Source organism: Lissotriton helveticus, chromosome 2_1 (genome assembly GCF_964261635.1).
Source record: "Lissotriton helveticus chromosome 2_1, aLisHel1.1, whole genome shotgun sequence".
Taxonomy (NCBI): Eukaryota; Metazoa; Chordata; class Amphibia; order Caudata; family Salamandridae; genus Lissotriton; species Lissotriton helveticus.
This window is the reverse complement of record NC_136059.1, coordinates 1,181,690,919-1,181,709,538: the sequence shown is the minus strand read 5'-3', so window position 1 is coordinate 1,181,709,538 and position 18,620 is coordinate 1,181,690,919. Positions and strand designations below refer to the sequence as shown.

Genomic DNA, 18,620 nt, shown 5'->3' with positions numbered 1-18,620 from the left:
TAAGACTGGACAAACACTGCACTGCACTGCACTTCCCTTAAACACTGCACCAAAAAAAGCCAACAATATAAAGCAGCATATCTTGAAAGCCAATGTGAGCAAGGGTCCATGTGGGTAATATGCAGCTGCACATGATTTTTTAAGCTCACAGCTTGTTGAAGCATATAAAAAATATTTTTTTTTTCTATGAAAAAGGAAAGCGGTCTTAATAAATACATGGAGAAATAAGGGACACAGAATTGCTGAAAAATACATACATAGGTTTCCCAGAGTAGGACGACAACTGTAAATACTTAGACTGTGTCACAAAGCTAACCTCCATGACATTGCAGGTTTCAATAGTGTGAAATATCAGGATTGCATTCGTACAGTATTTTAAGTACAAGCTTGCAGCTCTACAACTGTGTCAGAGTCCACATTAACAAGTCAGAAGGGCCCAACCCCCTCCCACCCCCTCAAAACACATAGAAATAATCTTGAACAGTTTCATAACTTTCTTATTTAGCACCCATACCTAACTGTATTTTAAGGACGTTGTACTGGTCTTTGTGTTGCTGGATCTGTATCAGTTGCTGAGAGACAGTGGTCTGGAACTGTTCAGTCTGACACTTAAGAGACGCAACTTCTTGCTTTAATTCTTCGATCTGCATATCCTGTGTTCAACCAACAGTAGGCATTAGACAAAACAGTTCAAAATGCACAGCACACAGCAAATTGCACATATACTGAGGTCAACTTTTTTTGTGGGACATCTCCCTTGTCATATGATCTGCCAGTGGGATGATTAAAAAATGAAATGCTAAACAATATAATACATCACGCATAAGTTCAGTCATCAAAATAATGAATATTTTCAGTGCTCACACTCTTAATGGCAACAATACTACTATGCTCAGACGTGAGTCCCTTGTTCACTTGGCCACTGGATTCAAGATAGCCTGGCTGATGAGGATTATGAATCCGAAACCGGTCCCAGGATGCTTGTTTCCGGTCCAGGGAAGACATGGCTTGGCAGTTCGGGCTGGACTGTTCCCACAAGGCACAGGGTCAGACTGATTTGCATATAGCCATGTCTGAACTGGGGTGGCTGAGTGAACTAAAGAATGGTGATGGATTAAACCCAGATCAGTTGACTGGCGGTGTGTGCTTGATTTGTTCAAACGTTCCGTCCATCATCCCCTTTTGTATCGCTTTGTTCGCCCTAAGTGTGGCAGGGTATGCTCAGACGTGAGTCCCTTGTTCACTTGGCCACTGGATTCAAGATAGCCTGGCTGATGAGGATTATGAATCCGAAACCGGTCCCAGGATGCTTGTTTCCGGTCCAGGGAAGACATGGCTTGGCAGTTCGGGCTGGACTGTTCCCACAAGGCACAGGGTCAGACTGATTTGCATATAGCCATGTCTGAACTGGGGTGGCTGAGTGAACTAAAGAATGGTGATGGATTAAACCAAGATCAGTTGACTGGCGGTGAGTGTTTGATTTGTTCAAACGTTCCGTCCATCATCCCCTTTTGTAACAATACTACACCAACCACTCTAGATTGGCCCTCAAAGCAACAGCTCTCCCTATTCTACTAACTCATGAGAACAAATCTGAAGCTTTGGGAAAGATTAAAGAACATATGTAAATAATTAATTTTGTACAGATGCAAGAGAATATTGCAAGCTTCAAAAACCTCTTTATCAGTGATGTAGCTTAGCATGGATTTCTGACTGGGACGAGGGCTAAGTCGAAATCAGATATACTAATCACCCTTTAGCAAGAAGACATAAGGGGAGATTGCCTTGCTGAAAAACAACTGGACTGTAACAGACAAGTAGTTCTTCCAAAGTAATATTTATTCGGCAAAACCAAAAGTCGAGGGATAACGCGTTTCGAACATCAAGTTGTTCTTGGTCACATGACCCGCGTTCGTCTCATACCACCTTTTAAAGGTGTAACCACACATTCATAGAAATGGAAAACATCTTTTTTTCTCTATATGCTTGATACACAATAGTTTGAATATCAGTTACTGTCACTGATATTCAGTGAAACACTCAATTCTGTCCATTGTGATTTTGTGCGTGAATACATTATTTCATAAGTGAAAATATAAAACTCCAGCTTATTATTTTAATACAATTCAAGTATTGCAAAATTCATTAATTGGTCCAAGATTATGGTTTAGTACCAATGCAAAAATATGGAATTAGCTATCAGATCTCAAAAACAAATTACATATATATATATATATATATATATATATATATATATATATATATATATATTGAATATAGGATTTATCTCCTGGAGCAATACATCTATATATCTATATCTATATCTATATATCTATATATATATATATATATATATATATATATATAGAGACATGGGAGTAAAATAATTAAACGCCTCTTCTATCAACAAAAGAAAATTTATATTAAAAAGTAGATGATAGGGGGCGTGGCCTAGCAGCGAACCGTGATGGCCGCCTAGTTCCGCAGCTCCCTGATCCTTGCTCCCCCCGCGTCTATCCGCCACACTGATCCGCCTCCCCAAGGGGCGGAAGCACACCGGAGGTCCTATGGAGTGGTTTCCCGTTAACCCTGATCTCGGCTGACCCCTACAGACTGCTTTAACGGGGTTGACTGCCTGAGGCCTGTGTGGCGTCCTGAAGCCTGGGCCCACAGTACAGATAGGCGCCGCAGCTGACATGAGGTGGACCCGTCTGAGCCCTGAGGGCACCTGGGGCTTGAACGGCGGCCCCTCGGGGTTCCGCGCCGGCTAGTGCGGCGACAACAGGGGTTTGATACCTGCAGCGGAGCCTGAGAAGTGAAGCACACCTCACCCCGGAGTCAAGACAGAAGTTGAGTGTGCAGCGACTGGCCGGGACGCCATTGCTCTGTGGTGTCGGCCCATTGGACTGCGCTGAAACCCGGGAGGAGCGGTAGGGCGCCGGCGGGATCCGGGACCAGCGTGGCTCTCATCGGGCCGAAGGTGCTACCCTGCAGGAGGTGGTGGCCCCCTCCTACGCACATCAACATCCCACACTACAAGCCGGGGGCCCCCTGAAGATCGGAAATTGAAGTTCCTTGACCAGCGGACAAGTATAGTGGGTGTGTCAGCCTGCTCTATACCCTGAAATTGTGAGTATCCAGAGCCGTCTGTGTGTGGCCCTTGACCTCTGCTTGGACAGGTTAACTGCTCGACACCACTTCTTGCGCAGAAGATTGGGAGCGGGTGAGTCGATCGAGCGTACTCGCCCACTGTCCCTTACCCCCTTCTCTTCTAGAATTGCTGGCCTCCTTTGCTTGTCTGGGAAGGGAGTGGCCCTTTGCCCTCATATCTCTCTCACGTCAGCCAGACCTAGGTATTATCGAAAACCTGCAAAGTAATGAATGGCCGCAATGGAGAGGAATAAGCCCTCAGGCACCAGAGGGCCTAAAGCAGGGCAGACCAACAAACTTGACTGCTACACTGTGCCCAAAGACCTGATACAGAGCCGCCAGTCTAGCGGTGCATCCCTGGGGGGTGACGAGGAGCAGTAACTTTCACTAGAAGACGTCATGGACGCTATTACAACCAGTCTGATGGGAGATGTCACGTAGCTTCAGGGGGAAGCCATAGACCTACAGAACTTTCGCAAATTCACCGAAATGAAGCTAGACGATTATGAAGGAGGACTTCGGCGCAACAACCTACGTACTTTGGGGGTCCCGGAGCGGGCAGAGGGGCAGTCTTCTGTCGAAGACTTGATCCTAAAGCACCTCCAACCCAAGGGGCTGAGCAAATTCTTTGTCATCGAGCGGGCCCACAGAGTAACGGGGGGGGCGTCCTAAGTCCGGGGCCCCTCCGCGACCGAAACTAGCGAGAGTGTTAAACTTCTGGAACAGAGATGTTATTCTTCAAAATGCTAGGGCGGGGGCCCGCTCCAATATGAGAATGCAGACATTTCCTTCTTCCTAGACTTCACGCGGAGGGTGCAAAAACAGAGACAAACGTTCCTAGCAGTGAAGAGAGAGCTTAGGGAAAGAGGCCTGAAGTATTCTATGCTGTTTCCTGCACGTCTCCAGGTTGAGGCAGAAGGGAGAACATGGTTCTTCGTACATCCTGAGGAGGCGGCAGACTGGATCGAGAGCAGGAAGGACCGAAGTCCACAGGATCAACGCTACAGGAACGGTGAAGTGTTGCAGCCTACGGGATGAAAACACTGTGGCGGCGAGGAGATGCCAATCCTGGCTTTCTTGGCCCAGGAAGGGACTGTGTAAGGTATTGGGTGGACACGCTGTTAATGATCTGAGAGGCACTTCTCCATGACTGATGGGATCCAAGACTTAGCTGTGTGTTTTTTCCCTTGGGGTTCTATCATTTACTTTGGGATAGGGAGGTTGGAGAACGGTGAGCTGCACCCCACCCCCTCTTTTTTCTCCTTTTAGTTTTTTGCTAGGGCGACAGGCACTCTGCAAGTTTAGAAAGGGCAGTTTCGAGCCCAGAGTGCAGGGCAGCAGGGCGGGGGGTGTTGGGAGGGGGAATTTTTGTTTGTCTTTTGTTGTAATTGTTACATCGGTGCGCTATATGGGTTCACCCACAGGGTGCTGAATTCATAAATATGGAGGATTCCGGGACTTACGAACCGAATGGCACGTGCAATGGCGGACAAAAAAGTTAAAATTTTGAGTTGGAATGTCAACGGGCTGGGGGACAAAATAAAACGTAGTGTGGTTCTCCAATACATTAAGAGGCAGGCACTGGATATCGTTCTGCTCCAGGAGACACACCTGATCGGAAATCTATGTAGGGGAATGCATAGAGGGGGATACAAGACGGTTGCACATGCGGGTTTACCTCTGGTTCCAGATGTGTGGGTATCATGGTAAAAAACACGCTCCCACTGGCCATAAGCTCCACATGGGTAGATGATCGAGGTAGATATGTCGGTGTTTCCGGGATGTGGCAGGGCTGTCTCATCACCTTTATGTCTGTATACAGACCCCAAGGCCTGCAGAGAACTACTTTCGCTGACGTAGGTGCGGTCCTACTCACCATTCGGGATGGTCTTTTAATCCTTTAATGCAGTGGTCTCGGGCACATTAGACAGATATCCCTCTCAGGAGGTGGGGCCATCTGCCCGTTGGCTGCCGGATTTCCTTGAAGCGATGAGACTGGTTGACGGATGGAGAATCTATCATCTGGACCAGATACAACACACCTTTCATTCTGGGGCGCATCACAGCCTCTCCCGCTTAGACCATTGTCTTATACCAGCTGCACAAGTCGCTTACATACACGAAAACAAACACTTGGCTAGAGGCATCTCTGATCACTCGCCCGTTTGGGTTCACATGATCCTTAGTCTGAGTAAAGTAGGGAGGTTAGCCCCAATTAACCCTTGGCACCTCCGTAACCTTAAAATCTGTAAGGACCTTATCAAAGCCATGGACGACTATTTCTCCGACAATGTGGGGTCCGTATCCTCTTCCCAGACCCTGTGTGAAGCAGTCAAGACTGTAATTCGGGGGCACGCCCTGTCATTGATTTCTGGCTCTAAGAAAGATAAACAGAAAGAAGTTCTCAAACTCGAAACTGACATTTATAGACTAGAGAGTGACCTAGAATCTGGGTGGCGCCAGAGAAACTACATCTACTGAGCCTAAAGCAACACGACTACAAGGCTCTAGTCTCCAATAGGGCCAAGACCCTGAGTGGGGAACAACAGGGTAGGATCTATGACCTGGTAGATAAAGCAGGGAAGCTCATAGCGTGGCTGACAAGGAGGGAGTGGGCGAGCAGGCTGGTCCCAGAGCTTAAGGTGGAAGGAGGCATCTCTATTACGGAGTCGCAGGAAATAGTGGATAGGTTTGCTAGTCATTTCCAGACTGTCTATACGACAGTAATTTCCCACACAGAGGTGGATTCTCAGGAATTGCTGCGGGATATTAAGCTCCCCTGCCTCTCCCTTGAAGACTGAGACTATATGGATAGCACTTGGACATCGGATGAGATAGCGCAAGCGATCTGCTCTTTAAATTCGGGGAAAGCTCTGGGTCCCAATGGCCTCCCCACTGAACTATACAAACTGAGACCGGATAAACTCGCCCCATATTTGAAATCTATGTTTGAAGAATCCAGGGAAGCAGGAGTATTGCAGAGGATAGCTACCATTGTCACAATTCATAAAGAAGGAAGGCCCAAAACAGGCTGTGCCTCGTACAGGCCAATCTCTCTCCTAAACACCAAGCCTAAAATATTAGCCAAACTTTTAGCTAGTCGCTTGGTAAAAGTGATCAGTGGTTTAGTGCATCCAGATCAATCTGGCTTTATGCCTCATCGAAAAACGGCCCTGAATCTGCGCAGAGTCCACGGAGTGCTAGATAAAGCCCAAACCCTTCGAGAGCCAGCTGTGATCGTGTCCTTAGACACGACCATGGCCTTCGATACCACTGAGTGGCCCTACCTCTGGGCAGTTTTGGCAAAGATGGGATTCGGCCCGGAATACATCCAATGGGTGCGTCTTTTATATACTGAACCACTGGCTCAAGTGGTGGTAAATAACAAATTATCAGCTACATTTCTGCTTAGTCGGGGAACTCGTCAAGGTTGCCAGATGTCCCCTCTCCTTTTCTCTCTGGCCCTGGAACCCATTGCAGCCTGGATCTGTTGTGATCCGACGATACGGGGATTGCAATGGTCCCCCGGCTGGGAGGACCGCATCTTACTTTATGCGGACGACATTTTACTTTATTTGGCCTCCCCTAAGAAATCCCTTGTAGTGGTACTGGACATTCTCTGTAGATTCTCTGGGTTTCCGTCAATTGGGGAAAATCCCTGTTTGTTTTGAGGGGAGACCCACCCGTCCCTTCGAGAAACTGCCCAATACAAATCAACACTGTGGGGTTTAAATATTTGGGGATTTTTGACTCACTTGAGCCCTCGGTCCAATATGCCCAAAACCTCCTTCCCCCCTCTTCGCAAACTCAAAAGTGATATTGCCAGTTGGAAGTCACTTCACCTCTCCCTCTTGGGAAGAACCGCCCTGTTCAAAATTATGTACTTACCAAGGTTCCTCTATGTCCTGCAGAACACCCTAGACCCAGTTCAGGCATGCTATTTTAAGGAGATTGAAGGCCTGCAGAGGGACCTACTATGGGACGGCAAACCTCGAATCACCCTGAGTAAATTAACGCTAAATTGATATGACAAAGGCCTTAGCCGCCCGGATATCAAGAAATACTATTGGGCCTCCCATCTTTCAGCCGTCAACCATGGCTTCTTCCGAGTGGCAACTACAATAGAGCATTGCATTCCCGACCTAAAAACGATTTATTTAAACAGGCCCCACTAAACATTCCGTTCAAATTTGGCACAACGCCACTAATTCTCTTGGATGGAGACAAAGATTGACATTAGCCACTCCTCTTTTGGACTCTGAAAAACTGGGTGATTTGTGGCAACCGAAAGGGTTCGACAGGTGGGACCTTATTGGGATCTCGTATATTAAAGATGTTTGGGGAGGTGGAGGGATTAATTCTTTCAGCACGCTTCAGAATGAATATGAGCTGGCAGGCACAGAACGCTTCATACAGGTCCTACACTCTCTCCAGTCTTCTTTGCCTAAAGGGACTGTTCCTCTGGAGGCTTCTCCCCTGGAGGACAGAATTTTAGACGGTCACCTTCCCGACAAAACTACCTCCTTAATTTACAAGAAGTTAATCAACCACTGTTGGACCTGGGCCTCTTGGCAGGGTCATCCCTAAACTTTTTGCCTTCCTCCAATACTCTCTCTGACCTGTTTTTGTTGGTTTAATGACTCTGGGCACTTTACCACTGCTGACCAGTGCTAAAGTGCATATGCTCTCCCTACTGTAAAGTGTACATGTGATTGATGTCCATGATTGGTTCATTGGATTTACTGTTAGTCCCCAGTAAAGTGCACCAGGAGTGCCAGGGCTTGTAAATGCCAATACTGCTAGTGGGCCTGCAGCGCTGGTTGCGCCACCCACAGAAGCAGCCTTTTAAAATGTGTCTAGGGTCTGCCATTGCAGAACCTGCGTGCAGTCTGGTACTGTCATGCTGGCTGGGCAAGTGCACACACTTGCCAGCCCCTAAACCTGCCCTTAACTTCATATTAGTCACCCCTATGGTAGGCCTGAGGGCAGGGTGCATTGTAAGTGTAAGGTAGGACATGCTCTGATGTGTGTGGCATGTCCTAATAGTGAATTACTGCCAAATTCGTTTTTTACTATTGTAAGGCTACCAGTTCCCTTTAGGCCAGATGGGCTGCTGGAATTATTACACTCTATAATCCCAGCAGGCTCAGGGAACATGGTAGAAATTAATGTTTGGTATGCCTGAACTCAGAATAATAAAATACTTCTTTTAGTAAAGTTTATTTTAATATCCTGGGTTTGCAAATGCTACTTTTAGAAAGCTAGCATTTGCTTGCCTAACCATTTCAGCCCGCCTCTGCTTTTGTGTGTATCTGACTGTCTGAGTTGTGTGAGTGACAGGGCTGGGAGGTGACAGGTGGTGAATAGCAGGATGACACCTTAGTGGGAGGTGGGAGTTTCCCTGAATGATGCATCAGGCTGTGCTCTGCCTCCACAATGCTGGCTCCGCCCCCCTGGGGAGCGACTGATGACTCAGCCTGCACCTGGCCCAGGAAGGACCGAAGCTTGTCAACAAAGTGCTCCTGGCTGCCCCTGTCCCCACAATGCTGGCTCCGCCCCCCTGGGGAGCGGCTGATGTGCCTGCCCTCACACTGAATGCAGAAGCCAGAAGTACCCACCACAAGTGCTCAGGGACTGGAGCAGTTATGCAAAGGCCCCCCTGGCCTGTAAGAACAAAAGAAACTGGGTATAAAAGTAGGAGCCCTGCTCCTTGTAAATTAGAATCCTGTTTTACCACGAAGGACCTCTACCCGACTAGAAGGAGAAGAGACGCTGGGAGGACTGGCCTGCTGCTTGCCTTGCTGAGAAAGGAGAGGAGAAGACTTGCTGAGGAAAGACTTTGCTTCTTTGTGCTTTAAACATTCTCCAAGGGCTTGATTGAGCTTGCCCCCTGACCTGGACCCCAGGACTAGTGGGTCCTTGGTGCTTTTGCTCGTCTTGACTTTCGAGCCGTGTGTGCTTCCCTGCTGGAGGAAGACTGCGCCCCTCATCGCCCCCTCCTAGGGCTGTGGCACTCGGGAGCTTGCCAGCCTCTGCCCTGTGAGAGCCTCGCTCCGACCGGAGTCGCTCTCTGCCCCCAGGCTTGGCTTCCTGCTCCTCTGCCCCTTGCCTGCTACTGGAGTGCCTTGAAGCGCTCTCACCCCTCCCGCCGGAATTTCCTTTGTGGATTGTGATCCACGCCGGGTCCAGAGCTGCACAGTCCGTGCCCTGTGACCCCGCTTCGCAATTCCCGAGGTTGGCCAGGCCGCGCCGCCCCCGCTGAGGAGACCCCCGCACCGTCGTGCCAAGGGTCGCGCCTGCCTGGCTGTATACGCCCGCTGGCGTCAAGATCCGAGAGTGCCCCCATCGTTGGAGTCGCACAAGCCTGTGCCGACTCTGATCCAAGTGACTGAAGTGTTCTGCAAAGTCTCCCTCGGGCTCGGGCCCGCAACGCTTTCCTTCCCTGCCCTCCAGCTGTTGCTCGACTGAGAGCTGAGCCGAGAAGTCCCCGAGTGCCCAGGAGCCCCCACGGGTGAGTCAGAGCTGAGTGCTCCGTCTGCACTCCCCGTCAGGGACCCCGAGCTGCCTCCTGCCTGCTGCACTGCTTGCTGGGCCGGCCCGCCTTTAACTCTGTCCTCGAGCTGAGAGGAAGAGCCGGGGCCGTCACAGGCGTGCTCACGCCCGATGCGTGAGAGTTGGTAGGGGCTGTGTCAGTTTCACCCTTGAAGGCAGGAGAGGCGCTGCAAGGCACGCCGAAGGCCGGGGAGGGTCCCAAAGCCCCAGAACAGAGAGAGGCTTTCTTTGGAAAGGAGAGAACACTGAGAGAACTGTGAAATTAGGAGATTTATAACAAAAGCGCCTTAACAGAGAAATCTCCATTTTTGAACTGCAACTAAGGAGAAAAGGAACTATTTTCTTGAAGTGAAACCATTGAAGTATTTTTGAACAAACAACCATTGAAAGCTACAGCTGAGAACCTTTGCCTATTTACAACCTGTGGTGCAACAAAAACGCTATTTGGTCTTGTGATAAGTCTGTTGAGTTACATATATATATTTTTACATAAAGAAGCGTATTTTTATATATTTACAGCCTGGTGTCCATTTGTGGGGGGATTGGTATATTTTACTGTGTGTGTGATTACAAATGCTTAACTAACGCCTGAAGATTAGCCTCGGCTGCTCACGCCACGCACCTAGAGGGTGAGCAAGGGTAATTCTAAGGGGTCATCCTTTGCCCTGACTTGGAAGAGAGGGTCCCTGCTTGTCACAAGTGCATACTTGCGCCAACCAGAGACCCTCAATTCCAACAACCACATGGCGGACCCCCTCCAAACATTATGGGATGATTGGGCGCAAGATGGGATATAGGTAGATGACGAGGACTGGCAGGCAGCAGTGTCTTTCCCCAGGGTGGTGGCTATCCCGGCACGCCTGCGGTTGGTCCAGCTTAAGATCCTTCATAGGATTTACATTACGGGGCCCCGATTAGTACGCATGGGGTTGTCAGACACTGGAGAATGCAGACGGCGCTGTGGCCTTATGGGAACATTCATGCACACTATCTGGGAATGTAAACATATTAGCTCATTCTGGCTCAAGGTACACAACAGGATCAATGAGGTGTTACATATATGTCTCTGTGCCTCCTAAACGTCTGGGAGCCCACGGATTTAAACACTTACCAGACACAATGGGCCACCTTAGGGTTCATGCTGGTAAAAAGAAACATTGCACAACTATGGGGGACAACTCCCCCACCCACACTAGAAGCCAGGGAAAGAAATCTTGATTGGTGCATGTTTAGAGAGAAGACCGCATACTTGGCAAAGAGGTGCGCTAAAAAGTGGTCCCGTATATGGGGCCCGTGAAATACTTTTACATTTTTTTTATTTTGAAAACCTTAATTATGTTGAGATGTCATACACAGCATACAGCCACAACCCGGAGGCCGGCAGCGGGATCAGCAGTGGTATTGGTCTTGTCATCAATTATACACAGCCAGTTAGCTGACAACCCGGGGGTCCGGCGGCACCTTGAATAAAATCATAAATGCACAGTTATACATATGGAGGATCCCTACATCGCACACTGCGTTTATCCTCAGAAGCAGGAGCGCGATCCGCTCCACGCCGCTCATGCCTTTAGGGCCGCCCGTCCGCCGTGTACAGTCTCATGTTCCTCAAGAAATTCCTTACTAAACTAAACCCCAAACAACCCCCCACCACTATTCCGGTGTCCCCCCCCCCCCCTCCCCCTGCTCTACCTCAACTGGTGTTCAGAACTATGCTTCGCCATTCTCCCTTACCCGTCTGTGTGGAGATTAAGTGTGGAGGGGGTCTAACCCCGTGGATGTGCAGCTGGGTTACTAGTCGGTTGGGTTACCACTCGTATGATAATTCAGGTCCCTTCTGCTGTGCCACGCCTGTGTGCGTCACATTCAAACCTGGACCACTGTACCACCACTCGTCAGCTCTCCCCTTCATTCTATCACAGTGCGTCAAGGCGTCCTGTTTTCAAGGTTCACACCATCTAAACGCTCCTGTCCCCCAGAGTCCTCCCCGCGCATCGCCTTCTCGGCGTCTTTTACTCTGAGATAGTCTCGATAGAGGCTCCAGAAATTCTTTGGGCGACTCGTGGGGGGGCGGGGGGGGGGTAGTTCACTGTAGCATTCAGTCTGCGTACAGCAATATTGCATGTCCTGTTCCCATCTCTTCTTGGTCGGCAGTGGACCTCTCATCCAGCACATTGCAACGACTCGTCTGGCCATTAGCATGCCCATATCGGTTAGTCGACGTACCGCAACAGGCAGGCCCCGGGAGTAGCCCAGGAGTGCCAGGGCGGGGTCAGTCGGCAGCTCCATTTCTAGGATCGTACTCATTTCAGTGAATATCCCGGTCCAGAATTTTTGGATTCCCGGGCACAACCACGACAGGTGCATGAAGTCCGCGATCGGTGCATGACACCGCTCGCATTCAGCAGACTGACGGAGGCCATATCTATGCAGTCTCTCCGGGGTGTAATACACCCCGTTGAAGGAATTTGAAATGGACCAGTCTATGTCTGCCGTTTAATGATAGTTTCCTGGTATTTTTACAGCAATATGTCCACATGCCGTCGTCTATCATAATGTGAAGATCCCTCTGCCAAGCTGTCCTAGCCTTCGAGTGCTGTAGCTCGTCACTCTGCCTGTTCATTCTGTATAAGTTTGAGACTAATTTGTAGGGGGAGGAAGATTTTATAACATGAGTAAGTTCCAGCACTTCCGGTGGTTCCGCCAGGTCCGGACCCAAAAGGTCCAGTAATGCGCTGCGAATCCTATGGTATTGAAAGCGAAGCAGTAGTGGGGCCTCGGTGGGAATCGATACAGCTTGTTCCCACGTTTTCACAGTGCCGCTCAAAAACAAGTCTCCCGCCGTAATGATACCCATTTTACGCAACGCCTGAATCACTCCCTTTTCCGCTATAGGGGACAGCCATAATGTCTATTCGAGAGGCATTAGAGGCATTAGAGGGGAGTACAATAAAGCGCTGTGTTGCGCCTACAGCAGCGCATTCCAGGCGTGATTAATGGACTTGATCGAGTCCAATATACCAATTCTGCGGTCAGGCGGCCGAAATACCGTGGCAGGGAGCGGAAGCGGTTCTGCGAAAAGTCGTTCTAGCCGAACATGCAGTATCGTCGCTTTACCATGAATCCATGTGTGCCGCTTGTGCCACTCTGTAGTACCTTTCCAAGTCTGGAGCGTTTAGTCCCCCCAACTCGTACGGTAGCATGAGAGTCGTCCATTTTACTCTCGGCTGTTTGCCCCCCCAAGCGAGTTTAATAAATAGTTGCATCAGGTTGTTGAAAAAGGACTTTGATAGCACAATTGGAATGTTATTAAAGAGAAATAAGAACCTTGGTAGGACCACCATCTTCATCACTGCTATACGTCCCATTAAGGACAGTGGTGGTTTGATCCACGTCTCGACGTCGTCCTCCAACCTACTATACGCGACACCGTAGTTTTCGCGTATTAGAATTTCTGGGTCAGTATGAAGCATGATCCCTAAATACCTGATCGGTTCCGTCGTCCATTGTAACGGGTACTCCATGTCAAAGAGTGTGGTCTTCGGGGTCAATGGAAAGGCCACCGATTTCGACCAGTTTATCCGGAGGCCGGAAAGTGCACCATAACGTACCACCTCCCGCAATACTGAAGAGAGATTCGACTCAGGGTCGCCAACATACAGTAAAGTATCATCCGCATAAGTAGATATGACAATTTTGTACATAGTTCACCCCTTCATTACTATGATACTCCCTGAGTGCACATGCCAGCGGTTCAGCAACCAGCGCATAGAGTAGTGGCGAAAGTGGGCAGCCCTGTCTAGTGCCTCTGCTAATCCCAAAGGAGTAAGAGACACGGTCACCTATGCGTACTCTGGCCGTGGGGTGATAATATAGCGCCCCCACCATTTGTAAAAACAGTTCGCCCAGTCTCAATTGTCTCAGTACGCGGAGCATAAAGGGCCACTCCACAGAATCGAAAGCTTTTTCCATGTCCAGAAAGACAGCCATGGCCTTGGTGTCCTGCCTGACATGTTGCATAATCCCTAGTATGGTTCTAATGTTAAAGGTGCGATTCCTGCTAGGAATGAAACCGGCTTGCTCCGGGGCTACCAACTCCAGGGCCAGTAACGCCAAACGGGTCGCCAATACCTTTGCATAGAACTGGGCGTCAACATTTAGAAGAGAGAGTGGGTTGTAAGAGCCACTGATATTCGAGGGTTTGCCCGGTTTAAGAATAGTCACTATCAGAGCTTCCCTCATAGATCGTGGCATGCTGCCCTCCACGCAGATGTCATCAAATAGTGCGGATAAAAGTGGAATGAGTTAGTCTTTAAACGCTTTATAAAAGCCCACTGTGAGCCCATCTGCCCCAGGGGCGCTGTCCGAGCGCATACTCGCAAGTGCATCCGCTATCTCGTCCTTGTGTATGGGCTGCATCAAGAATTCCCGGTCAGAATTCGTTAAAAAAGGCTACTGTATATGACCCAGGTAATCGTCTATAGCCTCCTCATTATTCTCAGCCCGAGAAGTATAAAGTCCCGAATAATAGTTTCTGAACTCGTCTACAATCTCGGTTTCCTCCGTGAGGAGAAGTCCATATGATGACTCCAACTCAGATATCACCTGAGGGCGTCTGGTGTTTCTCATTATCCTGGCCAGGAGGGCACCTAGGCGCTCTCCCTCGCCGTACGTCCGGGCCGTCGCGTACTTCCCCATATGCTGAACTTCTCTGTCAGCTTCCTCATTATATTCCACTATGAGAGTTTTGATGTCCTCCGTCACGTCAGCGCCTGAGCCGTCTAGCTGACTTTTCTCTAACTCAGCCAGTCGCGTCTCCAAGTGTAGTAGTCTTTGGCGTATAGCCTTGAGCACACTCGAATGCTTCGCCACAGCTATGTCTCGGATGTAGACCTTAAACGCTTCCCACACTGTTTGGAAGCTATCAACCGACCCTACATTAATTTCGAAGAATTTCACTATCTCCTCCGCAAGTTCACCTCGAAAGAGCTCATCTAGTAGTTAGTACGGGGGGAAACGCCACGTGAAAGGCGGAATCCTCTTCGCTGGCGTCTCTAAAACCAAAAGAAGCTGAGAGTGGTCAGAGAGGGTGCGCGACAGTACTGCACAGGATTTTATGTATCCCATAACCGAGGATGACGCCAACCAGTAGTCAATTCTAGTGTGTATCTCGTGGTATGCCGAATAATGAGTGAACCCCCCTCTCGCAGTATGCCTACTTCTCCACACGTCCACTAGGTCAAGTGTAATGAGTTCCGAGTGTATTTTCAATGCGGCTGCCGTAGGTCTACGTGGTGGGCCTGAGGACCTGTCTAACACTGAGTCTAATACCAAGTTTAAGTCTCCCCCATAGCAATTGTGTAGAGGTATATGCATGACAGTGCTGGGCAAGGACATCATAAAAATCCGGGGAATCGTAGTTAGGGCCGTAAACATTAACCACTATTAAATCGTGCCCCTTCCCCACACATCTAGAGATTAGAAATCGACCATCCGGGTCTGCCCTCAGTAATGACAGTGTCAGTTTTGATTTTGGATTTACCCAAGTTATAACCCCTCTAGAATGGGTTGTGAATCCCGCAGCCGTGAAATTGCCCACAAGCCCCCTGCTAAGGAACATTCTGCTTGTGAGCGGAAGGTGTGTTTTCTGAATGAGTGCCAGGTCTATTTTATGGCGCTGTAAGTAATTCAGGACTTTTCTGAGTTTCCGATGATCATTCAGCCCCCGTACATTCCACGTCAACGCTCTGAGCGTTCCAGTCTCCCCATTCACAGTTACATCGCTTGTACTAGCCATCGTAGTAGTGGGATAGTTCGGTGTAAGGTAGTCGCTATCTCAAAGGCCAGTGTAGGCAGTGCGAGCAGGCAGAGCATACCAAATTGAACTCAAACACTCCCCAACCCCTCCACCCTCCTCCCACAGCAGACCCCCCCCAACTCGGCCATGCAGGTTCCCTTCCAACCCTCCCCACCCCAGTACCATCTCCCTCAACACAGTAACTAGAACTTCAGTAGTGCATTGTGCTCGGGGACTAAGGTCGCCTAACAGCCTGTTACCTCCAATGGTCTCAAAACACTATTTCAGGCTACCACTCCTCCTTCCGCCATGCACAATCGTAAATGTAAACAGAGCTGCATAGTAGTACTCCAGTCTATTCAGTGAATTCCGCAGCATCCCCTGCCCACCCCATCAATCCCCCCTCACACACACGAATCTCAGTTCAATCTGCGCCAATTCGGGCCGCAGCAGCATATTTGCATTTACAGATATATATCCAAAGTGTCACCACCATCCTGCACTCCCTCTGCTACTTATCTGGCAGGCTTTCTCCATCAGAAGAGCGGGCTCGAACACAGGACATATCCTCCCAGTCGGTGGATGCAGTTTCGAGATCTACTCTGCAGCGCTCCTAGTTCGGGGCACCATAATGATCTGGTGTCACGGTCATTCTTGGTCGTCTAGAGGGCTATTTTCACCGTCAGCCGGCACCTCTGCATTATCGTTTCTCTGTTCTCTCGACCATCTCTTCATTGCCTGTAGCAGCTCTTTCGGGTCCGTGAATATATGTGAATGACCCTGCCTTTTGACACGTAGTTTGGCTGGGTACAGCATTGCATAGTCCAGGCCCAGTTCTCCGAGTCTCTTCTTGTGAGGGATAAAGTGTTTGCGTGCTTCTTGCACTTTCGCAGTGAAATCCGGGGATATTGATATTGCCGAACCTTCGTATTGAAGTGAAGTCTTTGTTCTAGCAAGTCTGAGGGCAGTGTCCCTGTCCCGGTAGTTAAGCAACTTGGCAATAATCGGGCGGGGCGGCGCTCCCGGTTTCAGGCGGGGGCCCAGAGTCCAATGCGGCCGCTCCACTACAAACATTGACGAGAACACCCCATCTCCTAAAAGGGTGGTGAGAAGCTTTTCCACGAAAAGCTCCATCGTGCCAGTTTGCGTGGTCTCCGGCAATCCCGTGATGCGGAGGTTGCTGCGCCGCGAGCGCGCTTCCAAATCCTCCGTCTTGTCGTGGAGTGAATGCATCAGGTTTTCTATTTTCTTGTGCGCCGTGTCCAACTCTGTCTGCGCCTCTTCGACTTCAGTTATTCTCCTCTCGGCCATGTCGTGTTTCTCAGCGTGCTTATCCAAGCGTTTGGGCATACGGTCCATTCTGTATGTCATAGCGTCCATCTTGGCGCCCAGCGCAGATATGCTAGTTTGGAGGCTTTGTTCCATGGATCGTAGGATGTTCTTTATATCGGAACTATCTGCCTGTTCCTCCGCCGATTGCGTGGTCTCTCTGTGCTCCGCAAGGGGGCTTTGCAGTTGCAATCTTCTCTGTGCAAATGGGAGTTTGCTTTGCGTTGTGTCCCCCTTTCCCATCGCTATGGCCGTCCTGCCACGCCGCAGAGGGTGTAAACGTGGAGTACTTCCTCAGGGAATCCCGGTGTTTCATCGAGGCACGCCGCGAACCTAAAGCGTGGGGCCGCAGCTATTTCCAACTGTCTGTGTAGGCCTTCTCTCGTCTGCTCTGACGCTTCGGAAAGTCCTGCGGAATCCGGCCTACTCAGCGTGAGAAGGGTTCCTGCACCACGAGGGCCGCTCCGCTGCAATATCAAGCGATCGTCCCACTTCCCCTCCTCGTTCTGTTGCTCGTCTCCACCAGCCAGCACAGGCCTGCCTTATTCACTCTCAGTGGTAAGTGCGCAACACGTAGATGAGCCTCGAGGCAGCTCCCGGGATCGGAGGTCAACGTCACTGCGATGGGCCCGCAGCAGTGTTCCAAGGCCCTGTCCCTGGGTCCCCCACTCCTCCAATAACTCGTGACTCCACTGAGGGCTCTCGGCCGGGGTGCCGTAAGTTGTTTTTGTATTGGGAGGGGGGGGGGGGGGGTACCTCCTGCAGTCCGGTGGGACTTCTACGACTTGCCCGTGGTCATCAGCTGCACAAGATTTGGCCCCAAGTCGCTCTGGCCACAGCTCCGCTGCCGCTCCGAGTTGACTCCCTGCCAAGGGGCAAACGCAGCAAGGTATCCACGTCCCTCCTGCGCAGGATCACGAGGGTGAGGGAAGGGGCAGGACACCCCCTCTGTGTGTCGCGGCACCCACTCCTCACCCCACAGGGACTCGAGTGTATCGACTGGGGTGTGTCTCACCGGCCGATGGGCTTCCTCTGCGAGAGTCCGGGGCAAGCGCGCTCTCCCCCGCCGCACGCAGGGGCACGTCGGCCGGCGCAGCATGCACTGGAGGGCGCGGTTTCTCGGCCCAGCCGCCCGCAGTTCTTCTCGCCACCGCGGCCGGGTTCAGGTGCGCCAAATCTTCGCGATTTTGAGATCGCTAGTGTCTCAGCTGCTTTCGGCCTCCGTGGGGGGAGTTTGGGGCAGAGATCTTCGCTCTATGTCAGGATTATTTAGGATATTGGGCCATGCACGGCGGAGCTCCGGGATTAGGCGGCCATCTTAGCTGCTGGCAAGATCCGCCCCCGGGCCCGTGGAATACTTATCGAGGAGAGATCTGTGCACCACCTCGATGCACCGAACAAGATGACCCATCCTCCCAGTGATGTTCCTCTCTTACATAATGATTGTATACCTCTCCCTCCGTACGTATTGCAATGTGTAAGTTGTCTGATCCTCTGTATTGTATTATCTAAACCGATGTCTGTTTAATAAAAAGATTTATTAAAAAAAAGTAGATAATAGACATAAATAATCTGCAGGCAACAGTAACATAACAGTATGTGACTATAGCAGAATCATACCCTTAGAAAAGCAACAGCAGCCAACCTGTCAGAGTAATGCAAGTTTAATCAATGGCAGTATAAAATGGAATAAGATATCAAGAACAAAAAGAAATCTTGATAGTCTAACTTAAACCAAGGGCTGCAAAAGACCTTTCTTTGTGAATAGAGAGCATCTACTGATGGTCTGGTG

The 18,620-nt window shown here is 49.9% G+C and overlaps 1 protein-coding gene across 6 annotated transcripts in view; it reads right to left on the bottom strand.

The window, feature by feature from the left end:
- Positions 1 to 18,620, bottom strand: part of USO1 (USO1 vesicle transport factor) — a 515,242-nt gene that overhangs the window by 84,360 nt on the left and 412,262 nt on the right. For all 6 annotated transcript variants that reach the window (XM_078676053.1, XM_078676052.1, XM_078676055.1 and 3 more), the window contains one exon: positions 515 to 653. In XM_078676053.1, the coding sequence (XP_078532179.1) occupies positions 515 to 653 (139 nt within the window). The remainder of the gene's footprint in view (positions 1 to 514; positions 654 to 18,620) is intronic.